Here is a 12457-nt window from a genome sequence, read left to right as displayed (position 1 = left end):
ATTCTTTGCTGAACACTTTATATGTGGCACCACTGTGCTAGGCAGGGGGAAGAAACAAAGGAACCAAGAGAGCTGACCATGGCCCCTGTTCTTATGGAGCTTAGTCAAGTAGTTTTAAGATCATATAAAAAATTTGGTTTCTTGTAAGCCAATAATAAACATCCAAATATTTGTTTTATGGTGTTAATGAGGCCCCAGATCCACTTGAATTCTACTAAGCTGCACTGCAGATGGGAGACCTGTTGTTCCACAGACCCATTGTTTTTCGACAGTTTGGAAACCATGGCTCAGCCCAGTGAACTCTGGCCTTAGGACCTGCTGATCTTTTCCATCCTGTAAGCCAGTCCCATTGACTAATAGCCTACTCTTTCAATTAGCCCCTGACAGCCTCCCTGCTTCTGACCCAAACCTCTTTAGTTAACTTTCAACAGAGCAGTCCTTTTAGAATTTAACTCAGATCTTGGTGCTTCTCTGCTCAAAACAGTCCAGTGGTTTCCTCTCTCACACAAAAAAACGAAAGGCCTTATGAATGCCTACAAGACCTCACCCAGTGTGCCACAAACTGTCTTCTCTTACACTGTTCCAGTCACACTGACTTAGGTTTTTTGTTTTTTTTTTAAAGATTTTATTTATTTATTTGACAGAGAGAGAGGCAGCGAGAGAGGGAACACAAGCAAGGGGAGTGTGAGAGGGAGAAGCAGGCTTCCCGCGGAGCAGGGAGCCCGACACGGGGCTCGATCCCAGGACCCTGGGATCATGACCTGAACCGAAGGCAGACGCTCAACGACTGAGCCACCCAGGCGCCCCTGACTTAGGTTTTTTATATTCCTAGAAGTTTAACAGCCTTCTTCAATTGCCTTGCCTGGAACGTTTGGCCCCCAGATGTCTACATTCTCTCACTGTCTTCATTTCTCTGCCCCAAAGTCACCTTTTAGAGAGGCCTTCCTGGGCTATCTCATTTACAATGGCAAATCCTGCCACTTCTTCTACCACACCCTCACCCCAAATACATATGCCTTATCCTCCTATATTCATTAACTTTTCTCCATAGCACTAATCACCTTTCAATATACTATTTATATGATAGTTAATTTGTTTGATCATCAAGTGTCTTCCCTCAGTAGGGAAGCTGTATTAAAATTGTATTAAAATTGCCAAGACAATGCCTGGTACACAATGGATGCTCAATATATATAGGTTGATTAAATCAATAAATGAATAAATAAGTAACGAATGTCTACTTCTACCCTCTCAAGTAATTACCTGGTCTCATTCTTTGTGTGTGTTCTACCGAGGGCAGAAGAAATAGTCATCACTCATTTCTAGTTACTACTGTTAATGGAAGATGACTATGAGATTAAGTATAAAGTAACTTGCCATTTCCATCCGGGGTCATCGTCCCTTCCAACTCTAAAGGTGTAGCTTTTATAATGAAAACTTCTTTGATATTGGAATCAGAAGAACAAGATTTAAAATATTTAGTTCAAAACACATGTCAACTATTTATTCTTTGCTGAGGCCCTGTGCTATGCATGGAGATATACAAACAAATAAAAATTAGCTCCTGTCCTCTTTTATCTTAGGCAAGTCATTTAATTCCAAGATGGATGTTTTCTTTTTATTTGTAACATAATGAAATCTTACTAATTGATGTTATAGATCTCACTCCAGAAAAAAAAAAGCTCCCAAAATGATATGACCATGTCCACCTTGGATTTTGGAAAAAAGTCTGAATGGGTATAATAGATAAAAGAAAGTCCAGAGAATAAAGTTGACATCTGAAACCCTGCCACGAACCAGTGGTGACTCTGATATCTTAGTGAGATTAATCTGTAATGTGGTTAATCTACATGTGACAAATTACCAATTGACTACAGGTATAATTTTTACCTGGTATAGAGACTCCAAATATATTAAGGCATTCTAAAGCAAATCAAATTCATAATACTGATTTGGATAAAATGCACAATTTATCCTTCTATAAACACATTTTGTTCTTGTTCTCAGAACTAATATCCTTTATAAGGCATTATCTTCCTCTAATAGCATTAAAATTTGAGAAGTCCATGGTATGTGTACCCAGCTGATGCCTCACCCAAGATTAGTCACCAGTCACTTGTAAGAATGAAATCATTTTAAATCTGTCACTTTTAGTAAGTTAACTCATTATTAATTCTAAATAATGCTTACATGAGAACTCTTTAAAAAAATAATAAATGGCAATCTCTTTGTTCTATTGGTTTCACATCAGAATGAATTGACTTTAAGTATGACCAAGGCATATGACTTTGAATGCAGCTTGTAGAGAATTCCAAATGTCTCTAATTACCACATTCTCCTAATATCCTACATTTTGTAACGAATACCTATTGTTCATGAAATGAAGATTTAGCACCTTCCACTGTTACTAGTTAAATACATTTCAAAGATACTAACACTAAGAATAAGAAGCACTTAGTATTGACAAAGAGTTCTCATTTTATCCAACTAAAGTATTATAAAATAACTTTCTTTTACTTTGAATGTCTGAATTAGGGGAAGAAAAAGAAAAAACACGGGTAGCCCAGAAATTTTTAAATTTGCATTTCACAACTTCAAGAACATTCTAACGATTTAACTAGGAGGCTGCACATTAACAGTTTCATCTAAAATCTGTTGCATTACAGCTCCATATTTTCTGATGGTTCCATTTTACCTCCTCGGGGACAGCTCTTATATTAACAAAGCCTTTTCTGAAGACGATGAACACGCGGCGGGCTCCACAACATAAAGCGGATGTTGCACAGTCGAAAGCAGTGTCTCCAGCTCCGAGTACGATCACGACTCCCCGTATCGATGGCAATGGAGAGTGACAGGCGCACATTCCTGAATGATGAAAGGAAAACCCCATTTTCAAGTAGAGAAACCATTTCTGCATGACAGCTCAAAAGATACTTGTACTCAAAGCAGTGTAAAATTGCATCTTGCAGTTTTCGAGGATGGAGTGTCACTATCAAATTATTCTGCTTCATTGAAAGACAGTTTTATTCCCATTTTAAAAATATGCTCATATATGTAATTTCATAGTCACTACCTTTAGCTTCTTTTTTCTTCTAGAAGGATCGCTACAACATATTTTGAAGAGTTTAGGTCATAACAAACTGGAATCAATCAATTAAAACACGCTTTGTCAAAGTCATGATATGTATTTTTAACTTGGTGTCATTAAATTTCTGTTTGTTAGAAGGAAAAAAAGTGATCTTTATCATCTGGATTAACATAATGGACAGCATTTCATGAAAATACTTTATTTAGATATTATTTTATAGGATTTCTAACATATATAGCCCTGCTATATATTAAATTTAGGAAACACTGAAAATTTATGTGCCGAGTAAGTGCTTTCTATGTAACGGCAGAATTTTTAACAACTATTTTCTTGAAATAGTAAAAATGAACTTTCTCCCCTTTACAGTTTTTCCCTGGTTTTCTTTGTAAAATAGAGCTATAAAAGAAATACGACTCTTTTTTTGTTTGTTTGTTTAAGATTGTATTTATTTATTTAACAGAGAGAGAGCACAAGTAGACAGAGCTGCAGGCAGAGGAAGGGGGAGAAGCAGACTCCCTGCCAAGCAGGGAGCCCGATTCGGGACTCGATCCCAGGACCCCAGGATCATGACCTGAGCCAGAGGCAGATGCTTAACAACTGAGCCACCCAGGTGCCCCAGGAAATACGACTTTCTAAGTGTCAAGGACATATATATGAAGACTTGATGTCCATACAAAGATTCTTGTAAAAAAGTAAGATGCAGGTTTCTCTATGTGTTAGGTATACCTGTGTTATCAGATTCAGTAAAATTATTGATAAGATAAATTACTATAAATCAAATGGCACCACGGGCAGCATAGGCCTATAATCTCAATAAGTGTAATCATCCTGCTTGGAAGAGTGCATTTGGGATTGCATAACTGGCCCTCTGTAATTCTCAAAAATATGTTATATGTACTATGATCTTCCTTAGAGAGGGCTGCAGGTACAGAAGCATCCCCTTCTCCCGGGAGGAGGAAGGTGGAGATGGTATACATGTTTAGCTGTAAGCTTCTGCAGAATGACCTAATTGAGAATAAAGAAATTTGCTTATCTTTTTAAATTGTAGGATAAAATGTAAGCTTTTATCTTTTCACATGCAATTACATGTAGAATAGCTGAAGTTTAAGACTAAAAATATATGTTTAAAGGATTTAGATGATCTGGGTTTAGAGACTATAATATAGTCTTTATTACTAAGACTGACTCTCATACAACCAAAGCATAGGACTGGTTTAGCTTCTGGTTGCTCCTCTTGGGCTGCCTGAAGTGATATTACACAGAGACTACATACTAGCGTGTCTATCAAAGTGCTTTCCCTTAACTTCGTAAATTTGCTGTTCAGCAAGAAACTGGCTCTTTCTGCCTGCTTAGACATAAATGATGTAAGATATATGAAAATTTGTCCTACTTTAAAATTAAAAAAATACATATATAATGTAAAATAGTTCCTAAACTGAAGTTCCTGCTATTTCTTTTAAGAACATCTTCCAATCAGGGCGCCTGGGTGGCTCAGTCAGTTAAGCGTCTGCCTTCGGCTCAGGTCATGATCTCAGGGTCCTGGAATTGAGCCCCACGTTGGGCTCCCTGCTCAGCGGGGAGCCTGCTTCTCCCTCTCCCTCTGCTGCTCCCCCTGCTTGTGCTCTCTCTCTCTGTCAAATAAATAAATTAAATCTTAAAAAAAAAAAAGAACATCTTCCAATGTTTGTTTAAGACTCTTACTCTGAAGCAATTTTACATGATGCAGTGTAGACCTCTATATAACAGAGTAGAAAACTCCTTAGGATGATGTTTGATTGGAAGAATGAACAAATGGATGATCCTGGAAAATGATTACATCATACTTGTTTTTAAATTTATGTTCGGTGTAGCAAAAGTGATTTGAGATCTGAACAGTGTCCTCCTGAGCCTGGATTTAATATAAATTTATAATACATAAACAACATAGGTAATGTTAGGAATACAAAACAATGTTATACCTGCTTTACTGCTTTTGGCTACAAGCGGCAAAAAGTCTTTGGATGTGTAAAATCCATGGTTCTGCGTCAGGTCTTTGAAGATATGGTTTTTATTAGGGTCTGGCAAACCTAAGTAATAAAAATGTATAAAATCTCGTTAGCAGAAGAAGGGATTTTTCCTACTGTATATTTTTAAAAAGTAGAAAGCTGAGATCATTAAAATAATGTGGTTCTGAGAGGAAAAAAAAACTATAAGCAAATCAACATAAAAATGTATATAACACATTGTTACAGACCTCAGTGTATACCTTTACTATATAACTAAGCACACATAATAAATCATATATCCAAGTACACATATAGGTATACAGAAACATGGATACATACATATATACATGTACATACAGTGTTTAAGGGAAAATCAGGTTATATTATTTCCTCATGTCATAAATAAAAGTAAGTTTCTAATGTATTAGAGTGCTAAATATAAAAAAAAATCACAAAACTAAAACACAATATGGATACATATGTATCTAGTTCCTGAATATGACAGATCATTCTAAGAAAAAAATAAACAAAAAAACTTGAAAGAAAAAGATGTATTTTACTACAAAAAATCAGCTACTTGTTTAACCAGACTAATATTTTAACAAATTAAAGAATGGATAACAAAATTGGAATAATGAAAAATATAAATAGCTTTTAAGCACCAAAATTTTAAATACATTAGTAATTTAGGAACTGTAATTTAAAACAATGAAATATGATTTCCTGTCTATTAAGAAGTAAAGGCTTTAAGAAAATTAGACTACATGGCAAGGGTGAAAATGGGACTTATCTTACTCTTTTGATGCAAATACACATTGGTGCTCAATTTCTAGAAAGTAGTTTTGAATCTATACTAAGGAAACACTAAGACATGCAAATGAAGTTTTAATGAGTAAAAATGGTCAATGCAAAGAGAGAGAGAATGAAGGAAAACCAAAATGCCAATAAAATGAATAAATGAGATTTACTTTAAAAAAGACAAAAAGCAACAGAACACAATGCAGCCATTAAAATGAACATTTGAAAAATATGGTATTGGACTGTAGTCAAAATACAGTATCAAATGAACTAGCAGGATATAAAACTCTGTATAATATGATTCAAGTTTCATAAAATCTGAATGGTGATCATTTCTGGTTGTGGGACTGTGGCTAATGTATTTTTTTCATTATTTCTTTATTTTCCAAAATTTCTACAACATGCATGCATCAACCATATAATTAGGAAATAACTGCCAAAATTTTGAAAAGAAAATGAATAGCAGTCTAATTTTTTTTCAAAGTATAAACAAAGCAAATCTGACAGCAATCACCCCACCATAGAAAAGTGTAGAATTAATTCATCTCAGTTCCATAAACACAGGGGAAATTTTATAGTTTAACTTTATTTACTTCCCCAAACTCTGGGTTATTCTAGAGGTAAAATTTCATTTTATTGTTAAATGAAGAGCAATGGGTAGTGTTGGTGGACACCTAGAGTAATAAGAATGGCCAAGAATGACTTTCTCATATGTGATAAGGTAGGTGCCATATCTGATCTGAAAGCTGAAGGTGCTTGTGGATAGAGTGAGTGTGTCACCAGCAACAGACCACTTTGTTCCTTCAAATTAAATCATTTTTCTTCCTTGTCCAGCATTCCTTCCTCCCAAAGATTTGCCCTTTGCTCATAGATTATTAAAGATCACTTATCATTAAAATTATTTTATTTATCTAGGAAGGTTAGGCAAGTCATTTGATTTACCTTTGCTTTGGTGGCTTTTTTTTTTTAAGTTTTTATTTAAATTCCAGTTAGTTAACATACAGTGCTTTGGCTTCTTTATAAACGAAATGAGATAAGACTGTTTCCTCATTTTCTGACATAAAGGATTACTCCTTGGGTATATTTATAACACGGAAACTATTACATAAATGTGTGGTTATTTATATAATTCTTTTAGAAAGACTAGGATAGGGAATGGTTATGGTTACATAAAAATAGCTGAATATGTACTTGAAGACTCTGATAACAAAACAATTTTTCTTGAAAGCTTTAAAAGATGACTATAGTTTTAGCTACACCTGATTAGTCTAACCAACACATATATATGCTACATATCGAAATTTATATAAGGACCTGTCTCCCCTCTTACATATATTACTAAATTATAGAGATAGCATATGTTCTATAGCACTTCATTTTCCTGTAAAACACACACACACACACACACACACACACACACAAGAAAAACAATGTGAAGTGCTGTGCAATTTCAAGGAGATATGATAAACAAAAATCTTTAAAGCAGATCAAAAACAAAGCACAGAAAATGTACGTGGCAGATAAAAGTTCTGAATTTACTGTCAATAAGGTCTAAAATCCTCCCTTTACTAACTCCTAATCTGAGCTTTTTTCACTACTTGCCATGGTTAAGACAGAGAGGGAAATTTACATCTGTGATTATTTTCTATAGACCCATTGCTAAAATAACTTTTCTAAAGAAATGCAAGGCATTCTTATTGAATACACCACCAGATCCATGGAGAAGACTTTTCCTATCATGCAAGGATTATTTCACAAGAAAAAGGCTTTGGTAAAATTTAAATTCATTTTTTCACTTGGATCAAGAGACTGACAAGGACAACTGAATTTCCTGCGCTTTTACCCCATTCTGCATTTATCACTCTAATGAATTTAACATTTACTGGATCAGATTCTTTCTGTAAATGTTCAGGAGGGCACCAGTTAGATGTTCTGACTTATGGATAATGGCTTAAGGAGAGGAAAAAATGAGCCAGAAACTGGATAGGATCATTATGTTATTCCTGCAGCCTCTTTAGCTGCACCTTTTAAAGTCCCAAGGTCCATGGAGCTCTTCTCCCCCACCTGGGTGACAGGTCATCCCTTATGACCTAGGACAACACATCTGAAGCCCTCCTCACAGACTGGTAGTCCAGTCCAGCTGGCAAAAGTACCCTAGAGTCTGCTAACCATGATGCTGTGAGGTGATTAAGAGCAGGACCTTTATCATTAGCCACACTTTGGTGTGAGGTCTTCCTCTCCCATTTACCAGCTCTGTGATCTTGTGGGAGTGCCAGTGATTATATGTACTTAGCTAGACTATCAAATGATCTGATCAAGCACTAATCTACGTATTGCTCTGAAGGCATTTTGTAAATATTGTTAACATCTATAATCAGTTGACTTTAAGTAAAGGAGACTTGATCATGTGGGTAGGCCTCATCCAATCAGTGGCAAGGCCTTAAGAATAAACCTGAAGTTTCCCTGAGGAAGGAGAAATCCTGCCTGCTGGCCCAGCCCATAGATTTCGAATTTGCCAGCTTCCACAATTACATAAGCCAACTTCTTGAAATAAATTCTATAATAGGATATATCTATATCTATAGATCTCCTAATGATTCTGCTAGGGACAACAATTACATGTCTCTCATTGATGTGAGATTTAAAGGAATCTATCTATCTATCTATCTATCTATCTATCTATCTATCATCTATCTATCATCTATCTATCTATATCTATCTATCCATCCGTCCATCCATCTATATTAAGCATTGAGACCTAAAACATAGAGAATGTTCACTAAACATTAGCTATTAATATTAAGATAGATTTATTTATTCTGTAGTTTATCAATTCTCCCAAATTTCACATCTTACGGCAAGGAAAGAATAGAGTTTAAAGTATTAAACCTTAGCAAATTTAAACAAAGTGCTACAAAAAAAGAAAAATGAAGCAATCGTAAGTGAAATATGAAAGATAATGAAACTTGCAAATACCCATCTATCAAAGGAAGATTTCCGTGAGAGTAGGTGGCATATTAATAAATAAGGTATGTGTCTCTATCAGAATGATTTCAAAATGACACTGAAATGACTTTTTAATTCACCTTTCAGTGGGAAGAAGGAGGTTTATGAATAAAGAAGAATTGACAAAGATTTGACAAACAAAACAGCTCAGCTTAATAGATGTACAGTGTTCTCTGTCTTTCAAGAAGGCCAGAGAGTTTCTTTGTTCCCCTAGAGTAGTTACTGAAGTTTTTGGTGTTTCAGCATATATTTATACAAAGGAACACCACCTTAAGAACTATTGCAAAATGATAATTTTCAGCTTCTCCTAAAATAAATTAAAAAAAATCTGCTTATATTACAGAAAGTCTAACTTACCATATGTTGATTATTTAGATTACAGATTTAGATTTAGTTACTGTTCTAGATGCCTGGCATATAGGTGGTTTTTACATATTAACTCATTTAATTCTCAAAACAATCCTTTAAGACAACAAACATTATTTCCTGCATTTTCGATAGGAAGAAACTGAGACACATATAGGTTAAGTAACTTTGCCAACGGTCAGAGAACAAGTAGCAGTACCAATTTCTAACCTGGATATTCTGGTTATAGAGTCTATGCGTTAACTTCAAAATGCTGCCTTTTCCATATAAAATGTTATAATTGAGCCCTGTTATAACGTGATGTCACTTAACAAGTGATATCTAAATCATTTAACAGATATGCATTAAATGCTTCACTCTGAGGCTACAGATGTGCACACAACACAGAAGGTGTCTGTGGCCAGGCTCCAATCTAGTCGTAGAGAAAAGACAGGCTGCTTCTCTAGGCTGTATCTTTGTTTTGTGATTATTTTCTCTAGTACAATTCCTTTTTGAATTGTTTTCCTTCTTAAGTGCATTCCTCTTGGGTATCTGCTGGTTATTTTTCAATATTTGATATTCTTTGAAATATGTATCTCTGCTTCGTTTCCAAAGCACCTCTCTCTGGAACAACTACAGAATAAATAACAGCAGTGTACTTAATAAATTTTTGTGCTCATATTAAGTTCTGCACAACTTCAATTAACATTAATAGGATATTAAATATTCTGTTTCGTGTTATCATCTAGTAAGTAATAGAAGAGAAATAAGCTTTTAAGGCTGAATCTTCACAGGTATGGTACGACTGACATGTTTAAGAATTCCCCAGAGTTTATAATGTCTGCCTGTGTTACCTCACCGGCTCACTTATTTGGTGTTAATTGAATGGAGCAAGCAATCCTGTGATGCCTCTCATTCTTGATGGCATCCATTTTCATGGGAAAAACAGTGATCAGATACACCTACCACTAGAGACAGCCTCATGAATCCCACAGACATAGAAGCCCGAACACTGAGAGACTGCCCCAAGTTCCTGGCAAAGCACTGTGATTACAGGAATGGGCTTACAGAAATGGGTAGAGGGCATACCAAACTCTCTACGGGTATATCAATTCTTGTTATTCTACACTAGTGCTTTGTCGGTAAGAAGATGTTAGTAGACAAATAAAATCCCACTGATTAGGTCACTATTCACAAGTGGCTGAAAACAGCAAAATGTGTCTGATGGCAAATGTCCTAAGTTTTTCACTTCTCCAAGTTTTTCACTTCACTATCTGAGATTTCACTTTTCTTCTCACAGAAGGAAGCATGTTGTGTGCTCACAGTCCTCATTTCCTAAGCCTCCTTTGGGGAATGGTGCTGCATGAGGAAGAACATTAAAATGTGCAGACCACACATGGATTCATTAAACAAACTCTCAGTGAGGGACACCAAGCTATCTACCACAGCCATCCACCCATGTCTTTGTAAAAGAAATGTGCCTGTGTAAACACTGCTTTTCTTTATTTTTGTTTATTAAACCTTTTAAAAAAATCTTAGTGCCAATTGACTTATTTCTAACATTACTGGTAAACAGAGTATGCGAACAAGAGCAAAACCTCTAAACTCAGCCTTCCTGCATTAAAATTCTAGTTTTAGCACTTACTAGCTATTATGACCTTGGGCCAGTAAATTACTCTTTCTGGGCAGCAGCAGTCTCATCACAGTACTGTTAGGAGAATAAAATGAATACAAATGTGAAGCTCTTTGCATGGATGTGAAATGGTTCCTTTTATTTGCACTCTCTCCCTACAGAAAAGCTTTTGTTTGATATAATAAAATGATACATTTGGATAGACATAAATTAAATGTTCACCTAATCCATGATATGCACAATTAATATTATTACACATTTAAGTGGTCAGTGTTGGGCAGATTGGTATCAGAGTCCATAAAACTTAGCAACCTTGGCTAGAATAAAAGACTGTGGCCAAACCAGGGTGTTCTGACTTCATTCATTGTACAGACTACAATGGACTCAAACCATACGTGCTTCAGGGCCAGGAAAGTAGCAAGATTAAGACCCTCTCGTGTTTAATTTGGCATTCAAATGGGAGCAGTTAGAGTAACATCAGGCTTCCAAGAGCACTGACCTAGGAGTCTGAAGAATTGGGTTCTAGTTTCATTATTTCCCCTTTCTAGCTGTACTTGTATAAAATTACTTAATACGATGGCTCTCAAATTCCTTGATTTTAGAATGAAAATGACCTTGCCTGATGTATAGAGTTGTTCTGAAAATTAGGTAGAAAAGTGCACATAAAAGCACTCCAGTAAATCTAAAACACCACTGAAATGTAAGTCATTCTTACTGTCTTGGGTAAAGTATAAAAACCATGGAAAATAAAGACTCACATGATAAAAAGATTCATAGTAAATACTTCCAAAAACAGAAGCTATTACAATTAATCATAAAAAGACACTTAAATGGCTGTATATAAGATGTGAATATAGGAATAAAATAATAAATATATCTATTTATGCATATACATATGTATCTGGATGTGTTTCTATACTTATTAGAAAAGGTAAACTAGTCTTATATCAAGCCCAAACTGTTGGGATTACAACATAGAAGTAAAACACTCCTTTCAAGGACCTAAGCATTCCAGAATTCCACAATGGATTATAAAGTTTTTCATCTGCACTTAAAGATCACCTTTATGATTCGAAGGATTTATATCTTATTTCCAAGGGACAACAGTGCCATATGGGTTATCATTGTAGGATCTATATATTGACTAGAAAGAGAACAGATCAATGATGGCCTATTGTGCTCCTTTTCTCAATAAAACTCCCCATCTTTTCCCCAACGCCCCACTGTAAATACATTTAGTTCAGACTGAATTCAGAAAGAATGGAGTGATTCAATATAACACATATGAAATCAGATCACCATGCATCACAATAGTGTTCATTTCATTGATTTTTCAAATCCCCATTAAACATCTGTTTCGTGTAACTGCTGTCTAGTTTCTCTCTCAATGTGACCACATGCCTTAATCGTGTGTATCACACAATCGGTTAGAGCATAACAAGATGAAGACTGAAAAAAATGTTATGAATGAAGTCACCATCTCAAATCATATTTTTTCCCATTACATATGGTATTTTTCTATACGGACACATGTAACAGATAATGAAATCCAGAAGCAGGAGAAGGACTGAGCACTCATACAATTTTGAAAATCTGATAGAT

At 35.3% G+C, this 12457-nt stretch overlaps 1 protein-coding gene across 2 annotated transcripts in view; it reads right to left on the bottom strand.

The window, feature by feature from the left end:
* Nucleotides 1-12457, bottom strand: part of DPYD (dihydropyrimidine dehydrogenase) — a 794994-nt gene that overhangs the window by 441283 nt on the left and 341254 nt on the right. For both annotated transcript variants that reach the window (XM_078072719.1, XM_036111511.2), the window contains exons 9-10: nucleotides 5047-5154; nucleotides 2696-2865 (exon numbers count right to left, since the gene is read on the bottom strand). In XM_078072719.1, the coding sequence (XP_077928845.1) occupies nucleotides 2696-2865; nucleotides 5047-5154 (278 nt within the window). The remainder of the gene's footprint in view (nucleotides 1-2695; nucleotides 2866-5046; nucleotides 5155-12457) is intronic.

This window comes from Halichoerus grypus, chromosome 5 (genome assembly GCF_964656455.1).
Source record: "Halichoerus grypus chromosome 5, mHalGry1.hap1.1, whole genome shotgun sequence".
In the NCBI taxonomy this organism is placed as follows: domain Eukaryota; kingdom Metazoa; phylum Chordata; class Mammalia; order Carnivora; family Phocidae; genus Halichoerus; species Halichoerus grypus.
This window is presented reverse-complemented; position numbering and strand designations above follow the sequence as displayed.